This window comes from Podarcis liolepis (genome assembly GCF_965112155.1).
Source record: "Podarcis liolepis genome assembly, chromosome: 3".
NCBI classification, from domain to species: domain Eukaryota; kingdom Metazoa; phylum Chordata; class Lepidosauria; order Squamata; family Lacertidae; genus Podarcis; species Podarcis liolepis.
Window position 1 is genome coordinate 70,120,585 of NC_139557.1, and position 14,800 is coordinate 70,135,384.

Genomic DNA, 14,800 nt, shown 5'->3' on the forward strand with positions numbered 1-14,800 from the left:
CACTTGGAAGACTATGCTTCTTGACCAGTCAAGGTGCAAATTTCCCCGTGCATATTCTGGTCACATTCTTTGTGCCTTCGTGTGAATTTGTGCTGTCACTAGTATTTGTACACATTTGCCATTGAACTTGAAGTATACATAAAGTAGAGTGTGACTGACTTTAGTGATGTACTTGCTCAATACCATGTAGAATTAAATTCTTAAATCAAAAGAGATGCGGTAATTTATTGTCTGTGATGGGGTATTTCTGTATAATTAGGCTGATAACTGTATATTGGTGCTGAAGGCAAATTGGTATTGACCAAATGCTACATGGCTAATCATGGCTACAATCTTATATTTAATCTTATCTAGGTGTTGTGCTTTCCTTATTATGTAGGATGGTATGCTGCTTTGTTTATGGCTGATTTTATTTTATAATGCACTGAATTGTTTCTATTATTACAAACATGGAGAGCACTTCCTTCCTTTAAAAAAGGAGGAGAAAGCATAGTAACAGTGCTACTGTATTTGGCTGGCTTCAGTGGAAATGACTTATTACAATGAAATGTAATCAAGGCGGATTTCTAGGAATGTTCTTTGAGCATGTTGCTTTACTTATCATAAGAAGTGTGTTTCTGTGTGTTTCTGTGTCACTTTCCCTCCCCTCAAATTCTCTGGTGAGTAACCTTGGGTTTCCTGATTCTCTGTACAGTGTTTACTGCCAACAAACTTCCCCTGCTGACTGTGTTACAATTGCAAGTCTGTGAGTTATTTCGAGAGTGACTCTCCTGTTGAAGTCTGATAAGATCGTGTACCACCAGGAAGGCATAATATTATAATCCTAAACGCCACATGATCCTCTTCTTTTTTGCTCTTGTACTTGTCACATGGACAAGAATAAAGGTTGTGTGTGGTTGGAAGCAGAGGAGTAAAGAGGAGATAGCCGAAGATAACACCCTTACTAAGAAGTATAAATCCTGAACAGGAATGGCTTGGTTACAGTAAAGCTTTTATCTGTAAACTAGCTTTGAGGACCTGGTCATGGTATAATGACTAACATAAAGCACAGGCTGACACATCTTTGGGGTAGCAGATAGATAGGTAGGTAGATAGATAGATACCCCTTCCAACTCAGTCCCAAAGTTTTAACCCTAAGCAAAGCACTAAAATAAAATAAGAAATGCACTGTGTACATGAAACAAACGGATATATATAAAAAAGAATAGTAGTCAGCAGTTCTTATTCCCAGGAAACCAGTGCCTTGCCAAATGCATCCTCTGAGAATCAAGCAGACTCTTTGGGCATGCCTTTGGGGATGTATGGGGACTTCCTTCCCTTTAAGGATCCCTGCAATTACCCAATCTGCCAAGTTTCCAAAAAGATAAATGGAAGCACTGTAGCTTGAAGGTGTCTTGGTTTGAATGAGATGCAGTAAGTAAGGTCTCTTTGTTCTTTACAGGCATTGTAGATCTGATTGTACTTATAAAAGAAGAATAGAGTTGGTGCCCTGCTGACTAAATTGTCCTCTGGAGAAGTATTAGTTACAAAGCTTCTTCATTAACAAGGCTCCCTGTTTAAGCTACTGTGGAGTAGCTTAGTGCTTAAGCTACTTCTCTTATTTGCTTCTTTCTAAACATTAACTTGACACACATATATGGTTAAATAGGTTTGTGACAAATAAATATACTATTGATTTTGAAAATGTATGTGTGCATAAATACATACAGTGACACAAACATAAAAACAAACCTCTCATATTGAATAATTTGCTATGTTCACCTGTTATGTTACTATAATCATTGTCAACAGGAAAGAATTGTTGCTTTTGCTATTCATATCTCTGAATTGTAAATGTAACTTGACTAGGTGGCAGTGTCATTTCTGTCTATATAGTGTGAGAAACAGAAATAGAATGTCAGGTTTTTGTAAATTCACCATCTTGAAAACAGTAAAGGCAAAATGCACTTAATTTTGAAAATGGCAGAGTACATAAAAAGGTGAAAGGAAGTTTGGCTGATGTGTGTATTCTGTTTTTTAATGCATATTATATGTGATTGTGTGTATATGTGACAGAGAGAGAGGAGGAGGATAGTACTAAAGGTAAAGGTACCCCTGCCCGTACGGGCCAGTCTTGCCAGACTCTAGGGTTGTGCGCTCATCTCACTCTATAGGCCGGGAGCCAGCACTGTCCGCAGACACTTCCGGGTCACGTGGCCAGCGTGACAAGCTGCATCTGGCGAGCCAGCGCAGCACACGGAACGCTGTTTACCTTCCCGCTGGTAAGCGGTCCCTATTTATCTACTTGCACCCCGGGGGTGCTTTCGAACTGCTAGGTTGGCAGGCGCTGGGACCGAACGACGGGAGTGCACCCCGCCGCGGGGATTCGAACCGCCGACCAAGCGATCGGCAAATCCTAGGCGCTGAGGTTTTACCCACAGCGCCACCCGCGTCCACGGAGGATAGTACTACTATATGTATATTGTTTGTTTGTTTGTATGTATAGTACATATAACTGCTGCTGTATGAAGCACTATATGTACACAGACATTTAATTTTCTTATGAAAGTACATGTCTAGGAAATCATACAAGTAGGTTTTCATATCTGAGAAATGCATGTATATCAACTTGTACACAATTTTTTGGTAATAGTTTATTGCCACATACACACGTGGCAAGTTGCATGCAGATGTTTATAATGTGTATTGAATTACACATAGGATTAACACAAATATTATTACCATGTGAGGAATTTTATCTTGTGCAGTTGTGTTTCATATATGCCAGTTTTACATTTGATCAGGAGAGGATAAATATATTGATTCACTTGTGAAGAGAGCTGACTTTTTTTCCTCAGCAAAAAAACCATGCTTTTTTCTGTACTAATTTCTTTCCATGAGAAGTTAAATGAGCTGCAAGTTAGCCTTGTAGTTTTATCCAGTGTGGGAAAGAAATCCTTCTGGTTTATTTTTATGGAGAATGACATACCGGTGGGTTGGATAGCGATAGTTTTTAAAAGAGAGCATAAAGCATTTGAAAGCTGTGCTTGCTTGCTCTTCACTCCCCAGCCCCTGCATCTTCTTCTTCTTCTTCTTTGGACACAGTATAGCTCTTCATGCAGAACGGCATCACGTGTGCCCCTTTTGATTTTATGAATGAGCTGTGTCAGATTTGTGAGGAAATCCCTTGAAGGCAGGCACTTGAGGAAATGCCTGGGACTTGTCAGTCACTCCACCCCCATGGGGGATTAGTAAAATGAGAAGCCGTAATGTGACCTGATGGGGGGAGGAAAAAGCCACTCTATATACCTTACCCTCCCTTCAAGCTTTCCTCCTCATATGCGTTCACTGAGGGAGTCAAAGATAAATGGTTGCATTACAGTGGACTCTTGGGTATTGCCTTTATCCCTGAACTGCAAATCATTTTATCCTTCGGTATGTTACATACTTAATAACATTTTCAAACATTACTTGGCCTTATAAAACAGGTTACCTGCAGTTCAAAAAAATGTTATCAATTTCTTGGATGCTGTCTGAATGGAATGGCTACCCTAAAAGCCATATTGTGCATTATTGTAACATGTTTCCCTTGGGGGCACATGATTTCTTTCTTTTTCTTTTTCTACAATGCACAAGATCGGTATTCATTTTAAGCAACTGAACCTATCTTGAGGGAGTTTGTTTTCATATTTTGTTATATTCTTTGTAGCCTGTACTTGTTTTATCAGCAGTTTCTGTTGCATTTGTTATATATTTGACTTTGTCAAAGAATGCCCTTTATTACATGAAAACAAAACTTAGTGTAAATGTTTATCAATAGGCCAAATATTCTTCTCTAGAAAAAAACACCCCTCTGCTTTATCAAAGTATTCCATCATGATTTTATACATAATAATTAGCAATCATTTTTAAAATACATACTGAACATATATCTCTTAATATGCTGAAATTACTGCTTCATGAATTTCTGACTTCACTGCACCTGATTGCCAAGTTCAAATAATTCACAAAAACTCATTTTCTTAATTGAATTGATCCTGGCATATACCACAGCTCTGTCTAAAACACTGCATAATAACTTAAAAGTATCAATTGTAGATACTTCAGTATTCCTATTTAAAAGAATAAACTTTAATTAGAAAAGAAGATCCTGGGTAGATGATTCTGTGAGGTGAAAATGTGTCTTCATTACAAATGAAACTTGTTAAGCTTAAAAAGGCTTTTTCAATAGTAGTACACATTCATCAGAGTTTTGTGACATGAAGAATGTTACTTGGATTTTGCATTTCACAAATTCAACAAAAATATTTTCTTTATCTTCTTCTACTGAAAAGCATTCCCAATGTGGCATGCTAACAATGTTTACCCCTTTGGCCCTATAGTGTGTGCTACTCATACTCGTATTGTTGTATATCCTAGTGCTGAATGCATTGACCCCAACCCAGAACAGGTGCTCTTGTTCAGGGGTCAGCAAACTTTGTCAGCAGGGGTCCGGTCCACTGTCCTTCAGACCTTGTGGGGTCCCGGACTATCTGGGGGGGGTGAACGAATTCCTATGCCCCACAAATAACCCAGAGATGCATTTGAAATAAAAGGACACATTCTACTCATGTAAAAACACGCTGATTCCCAGACTGTCTGCAGGCCGGATTTAGAAGGTGATTGTGCCGGATCCGGCCCCCGGGCCTTAGTTTGCCTACCCATGCTCTAGTTCACCAGCAAAGCGCTTGTGTGAGCTGGCTTCACAGATGCATCACTCTCAGGGGAGATTCATGAATGCTCCACAACATCCACAAGGGCCAGGAAACAGATAGTTTGGCCACCATTGCTTGCTGTGACTGACATAGGCACAAAGAGCAGTTGTGTTCTCATTTGATGGCACGAGGTAGCCTCCTTAGATTGTGCCCATTAGGTGGAAGTAAATATACTGATTTTAATAATAAACCTGAAACTGCAGGAAGGGATTTGTCCAATTAAGCTTGAGTCTAGTGCTGAACCTTTTTTTTTTTTTAAGAGCATTCTATCCACTAGCCTACCTCATGCACAATGCTAAACCATGGTTTAGCATTTTGAGAAATATCAGGAACAGATGCTGGGCTTGCAGAGTCATAACCCATTTCTGTACACACACAAGCAAAGAATGCTTTTTAAATCAGGAGTGGCTAACCTGTCACCCTCCTGATGTGCCGGACTTTGTCTCTAACCAGGCCCAACCAGCATTGACAATGGTCTGGGATGCTGGGATTTGTAGTCCTACAACATCTGTAGGGCCAGAAGCTAATGTTTCTCCCTGTTATATCTGAATACAAATATAATGTGCTGGAATCCTTTAACACTATGTCCTATTTACTCTCAGCAGCAATGGATTAAGTAAAACAGTGCCAATAGAATCTGCCAACTCCACTGGCACCAACCAGCCATAGCTTTGCTCATCGACAGTTTCCCCAGGGTACCTGTGCATGGAAGGCATTGTACGACATTAGTTGAATTAGGGGAAGGGCCATAATTCAGTGTCAGAGCACCTACTTTGCATGCAGAAGGTCCTAGGTCCAATCCCTGTTATCTCCAGGGTGGGAAGTATGCCCTCTCTAAAACCTTGGAGGGGCCACGTAGTTTAGACAGGGGGCAGAGAACCTCCAGCCTGCGGACCTGATTACCAAAGCTGTTTCCTCCAAACCATGCCCAAATCCAGCAGGGCTCTTTGCAAGCCCTGTGCTCCTTGCAAAGGGCCGGCTCAGCACTTTGATGATCTGCTAAGCCCACCTCTCAAGCTTGGCCTGTCAGAGTAGGGGATGCTTCACTTTTGCAACCCCAATTACAACAATGGAGATGAGGTGTGTGGTGGGTTAAAACAAAATCCAACAGAGTATCTAAATGCACCCTAAGTCTTCTCATGCATTACGTTCCCTGTCACCATGTTTTCCATCACCAGAGCTTTCATTTGTGCATTCACAGCCCCATGCCACAAAAAATTCTATATGAGATCTGTTTTTTTCTTTCTGGTACTCATAGATTGGCTTCTGAATTAGTCAGAATTGTATCCTTTGATGTGGCTGGGTGACAGGCAAGGAAATGAGGAAGCGTTTGCATTTGATTCTAAGATTCTGTGATCCAATGGAATGTTTTTATTATGCCGCCATTTTCTGTTATGTCATCGTTAAGAGTGAGAATAACCTTTGAAGTAACATAGGACTCCACTCTGCCAGCTCTGTGCATTTTTTCCTATTTCACTGCCATTATGATTGTACACCACTGGTGCAACTGGCATAAATTCACTACTTGCCATAACTTTGTGTTCTGTTGGTGTAGCAGAAGTGATTGCTGTGTTTCCAATATTATGCCTTGTGGTTATGGAAAATAAATAAATAAAAATGGAACCCCTGAAGCCTGAGGGGTATTTTAAATGAGCTCACTGTATTTACTATAGTGGTATGTAAGCAGCACACCAGAACAAATCTTGCATTAATGTAATTTGCTAAGGGATTTGGGTCTTGCTTTTTCTATCTGATTTTAAAGTGAATAAAAGTACTGTACTGCAGCACCAGCATCATATTCAAAAACTCACCATGTATAAATGGGTTAATAGGATAAATAATTGTACAGGATAGTCATCTAATAAACGGCAAAATAAAATACCGAGAACACTAAAATATGCACAAATGGACACCTGTAAGTGTCCTAGAAACCCAGGTAATATATATAGAGAGCTCCATGAGTGATTCACTGGAGTTTTAGCAAAGGTCTAACTTGCAGCCACATTGTAGTAAGAAATAAGGTAAATTGAAATGTGAATGCATTTCCCCTCTAACTGCCTTGACTTCCTGGGAAATATGAAATATCTGAGTGTGTGTTGCACATTTGTTATGCCTTTATATTGTGGGGTGGCGTGAGGAAAATCCAAACAGTGCCCCATTTGTTTAAAGTTTTAACCCCTTCTTTTCAGCTCAAGACAGTGTTTCCATGACATCTGTCTCAAATTGAAAAATGTCCTACCATCATCTGCTGTTCCACATACTTTGCCTTGGATGTTGGTTCCAACTGCTCCTTTACCAATTTCCCCCTCCCCTCTTTTTTCTCAGGATTTATCGGGTTCCATTGATGACCTGCCCACAGGAACTGAAGCAACACTGAGTTCAGCGGTTAGTGCATCAGGTTCCACCAGCAGTCAAGGGGAGCAGAGCAACCCGGCACAGTCGCCTTTCTCCCCTCATGCCTCCCCACATCTCTCCAGTATCCCTGGGGGGCCTTCCCCTTCCCCTGTGGGCTCTCCCGTTGGAAGCAACCAGTCAAGATCTGGTCCCATTTCTCCTGCAAGTATTCCAGGTAAATGGTGGGCTTTAAAAAGAAAATAATCCATCTAACCTCTACTGTTTTGTTTTTAAAATGTTTCCTTCAGCATTTGTATACGCTTTGCACTTTCCCATCATGGGCAAAGATCACATTTTCAATGTGCTAAATTCAGACATTAAATGAATTATCACGTTGTGACATAAGATTAAGTATCAGACTGCCATTATAGAACTGGGTTGTGCAGGAGGTATTCTTGGTAGTTTGCTACACAGACTGGACTCCGGCATCTCAAAAACATTGATTGTGGGTTTCCACTATCCCAAGGCCTTGAATGAAGGGACTCAACTTGTCTTAAAATGTTCCTGTCATGTGACCTTTCTCTACCTTCAGTCAGGGCTGGATTAGCCATTAGCCCAAATAAGCACGTGCTTAGGGCATCAAGGGAAGGGGAACACCACAGAAATCTTCTGTTGCCAGATTTTTAACATTAATGGTCACAAATTGCTCAGCTGAACATTCATTTTCCCAGTTGAAGTACATTTAAAATACCAACAGAACAACCATGCAGCAAGGCAGGCTGAAGACCTTATCTCTACTAAGTATAGAAGCAGATGTGTTACATGAGATTAGTTTTGAGAATCTGATCAAAGGTTTTGCAGTTAGAAAAATTAGGAGAAAATTCTTCAAATATAAATAAACTGGAAGTATACAAAAATAAATATTTTCCATTGTATTGTAGGTTTTGTTTCATTTCAAAAAGCAAAATTTTATTTTGCAGTTTGTTATTGTTTATATTTTGAATTAGATATACTGTATATGGGGGCACCACCATCTTGGAAGTTGTTAGAGCCTCTAAAGGTCTTAATCTGGCACTGCCTTCAGTGAATTTTCTCTTCCTGCTCATCCTACCTTATTTGTTCTGACCTCAATGCTCTTGTATTACCACCTGTTATGTCTTGCTATGAGCATCTCCATGTGACATAGATTGGCTTCCTCGTATCATTTTCTCTCTAGCAAGTCATTGTAAAACAAGCAGCTGTTGTGTTGCTGATAGCTATGACAAGACAACGCCAAAATGTAGCAGGGGGTTCCTTTCTGGGAAGGCTGTTAAAATAAAGGTGTATTCCTAGGGCTTGCTGGCACGAAAGAATCCTTTACTTCTTTCCTTCCTCAAATGAGATTAAATTGGCAGCTAAAGAAGCATCAAAAGGACACACACAACTAACCTGCCACATGATCTTCCCAGTGGCTTGTTCTGTCACAGGTAATGTTTAAATGCTTTTCTCCCCAATTGCAAATTTTCTCTCCCATGTTGTTCATGATCACCCATTGCGAGTATTAGAATACATTGGCACAGCCCCAATACTAGACTATCCCCTAAAACTCAATAGGCATTTCCCCCCCTGTGCAGACCAAAAACTGTATTTCTGATAATAATTCCCCAGAGTGGCTGGGGAAACCCAGCCAGATGGTTGGGGTATTATTATTATTATTATTATTATTATTATTATTAGTCTCTATAATTGTTCCCTGACAGCATTTCCACTCTGGGAATAAAATACAGAGTGGAGAATTACTATTAAGGATAACAACATTTACAAGTTTATGAATAAATAATTTATCAAATCATCTTCCTTATAACAATGCCACAATGTATAATTTGTGTTTTGGGGACATTAGCAATCTGTAACTTAGATTTTGGTTTTAAAAATTTTCTTTCTAAATAAACACCCAGTGGAGGGGAGAGAGATCGTTCATATATCTCTGTACAATCTTTACTTCGGTTTCCTCATTTATGATTCGTATTTTACTAAATTATTATGCTATATGTCCTGGTATATTAATACTAGTAAAAAACGATGCATGTCATTTAGGAGGCTTGTACACTACTCTCTCTAATTCAGCCAGAGCTGAGGAGTGGAAGCTGACACAGCAGAACATCAAAATGCATTGCTGATGCCAGAGAAGTGAGCGAATGCTAGCTTGGCTTGCCTCCTGGGCCAAAACTCCCAATTTACTAACAAAGCAAAAATGTAAAAAGGAAGAGACTGGGAGTGCATGATTCTATGGCCAGCTCTCAAGCCCTAATATTATATGTTCACCAGGTGCTTTAGTAGCCACAGAAACACCCTGATGCAAGCCCTGATTATTTTGTGGACTAACTATCCAAAATAGTAAACACTACCCCCACTCCCAATTGTCTTGGGAGTGCAAGCAGTCTGTAATGGAAGAGGATGTTGTTAAATCTTAGGAAACTATAAACTAAGACCCATTCCCATGCAGCCAAATCAAAGAGTAAATAGCAAGCACTTATACGCCTTACCCAACCAGTTTTGTTTAATATTCAAAGGAATAGACAGCTCATTTGAGAGGAACCTTTTGAGTCTGTTCTGGTTTTGCTGTTATTTTAACCCACTCTAACAAAGGGATTATGCATTAGTGAAATTGACATGATCGCCCTTTTAAAATCTCTCATGTTTAAAAAGGTTTCACTTCTCTCCGGAGTCAAATGTTCTACAGCAGCTTGTTTTGTTTTGTTTTGTTTTTTGAGATTCATGAATGACATTTATTGGCCTTGGCAGTACAACAATTTAATTGACAAAGTTACACCTAATGCACAAAACAGTTACTTAGCAGTTTTACAAATTTCAGAACGTCGTCACAGCAATACAAGGGAAACATTTCATTTGTTCACTTAACTGTAGCTTTATTTTTCAATTCTCTGACACTATGAAGAGCAAGATGAACTTCATATAATGGTGTGTAGTATGCCTACATTTTATATGCCTGTCTAAAAGTCATTTCTTACTTGGATATATGTGGGTTTGTTTGTTTTTACTTTTTTATTGATTGTGTTTATTGTCATTAGTGTTTGTATTTCTACTGTGTCTGAAAGTCACTTTAGGTCATTTCTGTGAGTAAGGTGGCTGATAAATAATAGTAAAAGTAATAGTAATAGTAGTAGGCTCAATTTCTGCCTCTGATCCAGCCAGCTTTTAAAGATGTGAGCACCTTGTTGGGAGGAAAAAAGGTTGGCAGCCTCTGAGTGGTTGGTTGCTTATATAAAGCTTAATGCTAATTCAGCCCTGCTGTAATCATATTCAGAGCGCTCACCTGAAAAAGCTCCAGAATTGGCCCTGACTGTTTAGTTTTACAAATCAGATTGGTATCATAAAGTTGAGGAGCATAGAATGTGCAGATCTGTGAAATGGTGAATTAAGATATATAGAATTACAGTCCATGTTGCCTTATGATAATAAGGGAATTCAGTTTCCAGGCTTCTCATTCTCTGTGTCCCCAACATATAGCAGCAGTTCATGAGCAGCAACAGGTTCTATCTTACCATTCAAACAGAACAGGTAAGCACCAGGCTTCTCCACAAGGGAAGATAGCATTCCCTACGTACAGGAATCTACACATATCAGCTTGGCTTTACTACCCAAGCCTCTGCCTTTGTGCCTATTCCTATCTACCTATTTGAGGAAGAGTCATCGCTCAATAGTAGAGCACCTGCTTAGTATGCAGAAGGCCCCAAGTTCAATCCTCAGCATCTCAAGATAGGCTAGAAAGACTGAAATCCTATTTGAAATCTGTAAGCCACTTCCAGTCAGTGTAGACAGTAGTGTACTAGATACAACCATGGTGTCAGCTTCCTATGTTGCCCTCTCACCCCTTGGGCAAGCCCATGGAGTCTGGTCTTACTTGCACCAGCAGTGGGGAGAAGGTAAAAAGTGGCAGATATGTCTAGTATTTTTTTTCTTTTTTTTTTTTTGAACCATTTCTCTTCCAAGCCCGCTATGTTTGCTAGAAGCCAGAATGGTGGGGTCTTCTCTGTTGGGATACTGCCAGGGAGACAAAAGCCATCATGCCCCCACGCTGTCTCCAGACGTCCATCGACCTCCCGTAGAAACGCAGTATCAATCAATTAGCGACATGAGCTCCAGAAATAGCTTGCCACATTCCAGAGCTGATGCACGCTCTATCAGCAGACTTTTGCACAGTGAAAGATGCACTCAGAAGAGCATATTTACAAGTTTATTCAGCGTTGGTCAGAACAAAGAAAAAAACATGACTGCCTACTTCAGTGTCTCAGGCACAGAGAGAAAACGAAAGCATAAACATCCTGTGAACAGGAAATACGCAGACTCTGTGACTCACAAAGCCTGCTCCCTTTTAAGGTGGAACGGAAATATCCTAACATCCTCTTCTTTGCAAAGGTGCTAGCAAATGGAAAGTTGCAGTACGTGTCTCTTTCACATTCTGCCATTCTCCAAGGCAGGGGAGATACTGGTGGAATCTATACACATATTTTAAAAAAGCTGTGAAAATGCTTTTTTTAAAAAAGTTTTGAAAAATAGATTGAATTTCCATAGCTCAGTTTCGCCATCTAGTGTCACATTTGTATATTGCATTTTGCAACATATTTAAAACGGTTTATTTGCAGTTGTGTAGCTGAGTCTTCTGTCTTCTCCTTGTGGGCCTCTAGGAAGCACAATAGGTTTCAAAGGGGGACAAGGTCTTGTCCCACTTGCAGGAAGATTTGAAGGGCTGGTACTTGTCTCTGTTGCCAACACTTCCTGCTCACTAAGTACTTTTCCGCCTTTCCCTTTAACCTTCCATGCTTGCTAAAGAGAAAGGCAGAGCTTTCCCCACCTGCAGAAAGCTTTGGAGGGGAAAAGAAACAGGTGTTTCTCAAGCTGATTCTATCTTTCTCCAAATCACAAATGATTATGTTGTTGGACTCCAGCTCCCCATCATCCCTGGCCACTGGCCATGCCAGCTGGGAATTGTGGGACCTGGAGTTCTAAAACTTCCTGCAAGTTAGACAAGAACCCGCCTCTTCCTTCACCTATCTATCAAGCAAAGGTGGGGCCTTGCCTTACTTGTGGACACTTGGCTAAAAACAGAAACTGTTTATTAAATACCACTTGTTTCTTTTCATAGCCAAACTATTGCACGAGCCTATCTGAGACTGCTATGAGTCTTTCTTGTCCAGTTATTTACGTCCAGCAGGGAGGCAGGTAGATTTGTCAGTGCCTGCCTGTGAAGCAGACTGTTCTTCATTTCATTTCAGTTTTAATTTCTATACCTCCTTTCTATATTACTGTGCACAAGGCAGTTTACAAGCTGAAAAAACAACAAAATAGACAGCAAAGATCACACACGTAATAACAATCTGATCCAATACAAAAAGTCACAATAACTTTAAAATAAACAACTTATATCAAATAAAGCAGTCTGCAATATTCTTCATTCATTGCAATCCTTGGTAGATTTACTGTGATAGTGAGCAACACAATGGTTTTTTTCTGGTTTGGAAGAAATTTTAGCTTTGAAGAAAAGATAAATCCACCAGATTATAGACATTAATTGGGTCTCAATCCTGAACACCTTTAATGATAAGTAATTTTTGCTGAATTCTATAGTTGCAATCCTGCAAAGTAATGAGCTGCTCAGTAGGACTTCAGCCGCATAATTCAATGCAGGATAACAGCCAAAGGGCTTACTTCACATAAGGTATTAGCACCATGAGGATAATTCCTATTCCCTCTTTTTCAGAGCTTTTAATTTCTTATGTTACTATTAAGTAACTTAAACCTTTAAGACATAGGTTACCCATGAATAAATGTGTTGCACTAATTTAAACTACCACAAATAATCAAATCATTAAAACCATGTTAAAATAATTAAACTATGTTTAATATTTGTCTAAAACTATAGACATTTCCTTGTATTAGAGGAGACTATGACAAATAATTACAGTATTTTCGCCCTTGTTAGTCGTAAAAGTGTTGTTTACCTGCAACATCTGTTGCTTAATTCACATTGCCAGTTAGAATTTTCTTTTAATTTGTAAATGTTTAAAATCTGGTCCTTTATTGAAGTAATACTTTTTATCCCATCATTCATCCACAGTTGTCACATTCATGAAAAATACTGTATTTTTGATTATTGCATTATGAAAATATGAGTTTTATACATGTCTAGTTTATGGTCTTACAGATGAAACAATTTACATTCTCCTCTTTCCATTTCATGTGTTCTCATCATAAAATATTGATGTGAACACATCATAAATGGAAAGGTATCTCTTTTTCCTCCATCAGATGTTTCAATATTAAGAAATGATGGATGCATTTACAGGGCAATTCAGTTAGTCTGCTCCCGCTTTGTCAACTAATTTTTGTTGTTGTTGGCTGCAGGGCTTTATTTCTTGGTAAAACTTCTTATAAATCGAACTCTGGCTGATGTTTATTTTCTGAGCTGCTATAGACTGTCACCACTTCTATATAGATTAGGGACCCTGCAGAGCCCTGTCTTCCCCACTGTCCTCCGACGCAAACGCATGGAGCAGAAGTAACTTTTAAGGTGTACACAAATCTTCTATTCCCTACTGTCATTGGCATGAAATAGAGGAAACATAGTTCTGTGGAACTTGCAAGTGTAGTTGCTGGACTGACACTTCAACAGTTTCTTTATATATTGTCACTGCCACTTCTGTGAGAGTATAAGAACTATGAGAATTGTGTAGTCTATCCAAGGAAGACAGTGTCTATTCATGGAAGACATAACTGTCAAACCACTGTACCTGGACAAAGTCACTGAAGAAGAAAAGTATTTGCAGGGGGCGTTTATGAGCTGCTACTATTATCTTCTATGGCAGAGCTACAATTTTGGAAATTAATTCAAAACCAGAATTATTATTTACTAATTTATTAATTTCCTTTTTCAAATTACAATTTCCACAATTAGTTATATTTGTAAAGATGAGAAGTGCTTAAAAAATTCTTTAGAGGTCATTGATAATGGTGTTTCTAAGGATGTATTCAAATAATAACAAACTATCCTTGTGGATTTACCCCCCTTATCCCCAGATAGTGGTGGACTCAAATTATTGAGATGTGTTGATTGATTACAGCCGTTAAGTTTCTTAGTAATCAGTTTCATCGCTTATTCTCAATTCACACTTGTACCTTTGATTTCTCTTCCACAACAGGGTGATGTAGGTTGTCGTTGACTAATGAAGAACAGAATTGGTTTCGGCATGAGACAAACGGAATGCCGACACCAATCCTGAAATGCATTAATCTTTAATAACCCACATCTGCATGTTTATAAATGATATAACCAGGAGTTATTAATGCTGTTACTCCCCCTTGCAAACAGAAACTGACATAAGAGCTGGATGTTTCCAAACCACATTAAAGGCATGTGGCTAAGTGTTGTGTGTGACCTTGTGGAGGATTCTGAATTGATAAAGGGTTCGTGTGGATTAAATATGCATGGAGAATTGCAACACTCAAATACCAGAGCTAGTATTCTAGATTTAGCATTCTTTATGTATGTTCAGATTTGTCAGGAGAGGCTTTGTCTCCTCTGTTACTTAACTTTCTATGGTCCTTGAAAATGAATGGATGAATCTTTACTTGCGTCAGCCATCAGCCATAGCAATAAAACAACAATACAATATACAAAAAAATAAAAAGTCAATTATATAAAATACATGTTAGGCTTTGAATCAATAGTCAAA

General features: G+C 39.2%; 1 protein-coding gene across 18 annotated transcripts in view; it reads left to right on the forward strand.

Moving 5' to 3' along the window:
• Positions 1 to 14,800, forward strand: part of ARID1B (AT-rich interaction domain 1B) — a 357,120-nt gene that overhangs the window by 232,051 nt on the left and 110,269 nt on the right. For all 18 annotated transcript variants that reach the window (XM_083496337.1, XM_083496351.1, XM_083496347.1 and 15 more), the window contains one exon: positions 7,059 to 7,302. In XM_083496337.1, the coding sequence (XP_083352463.1) occupies positions 7,059 to 7,302 (244 nt within the window). The remainder of the gene's footprint in view (positions 1 to 7,058; positions 7,303 to 14,800) is intronic.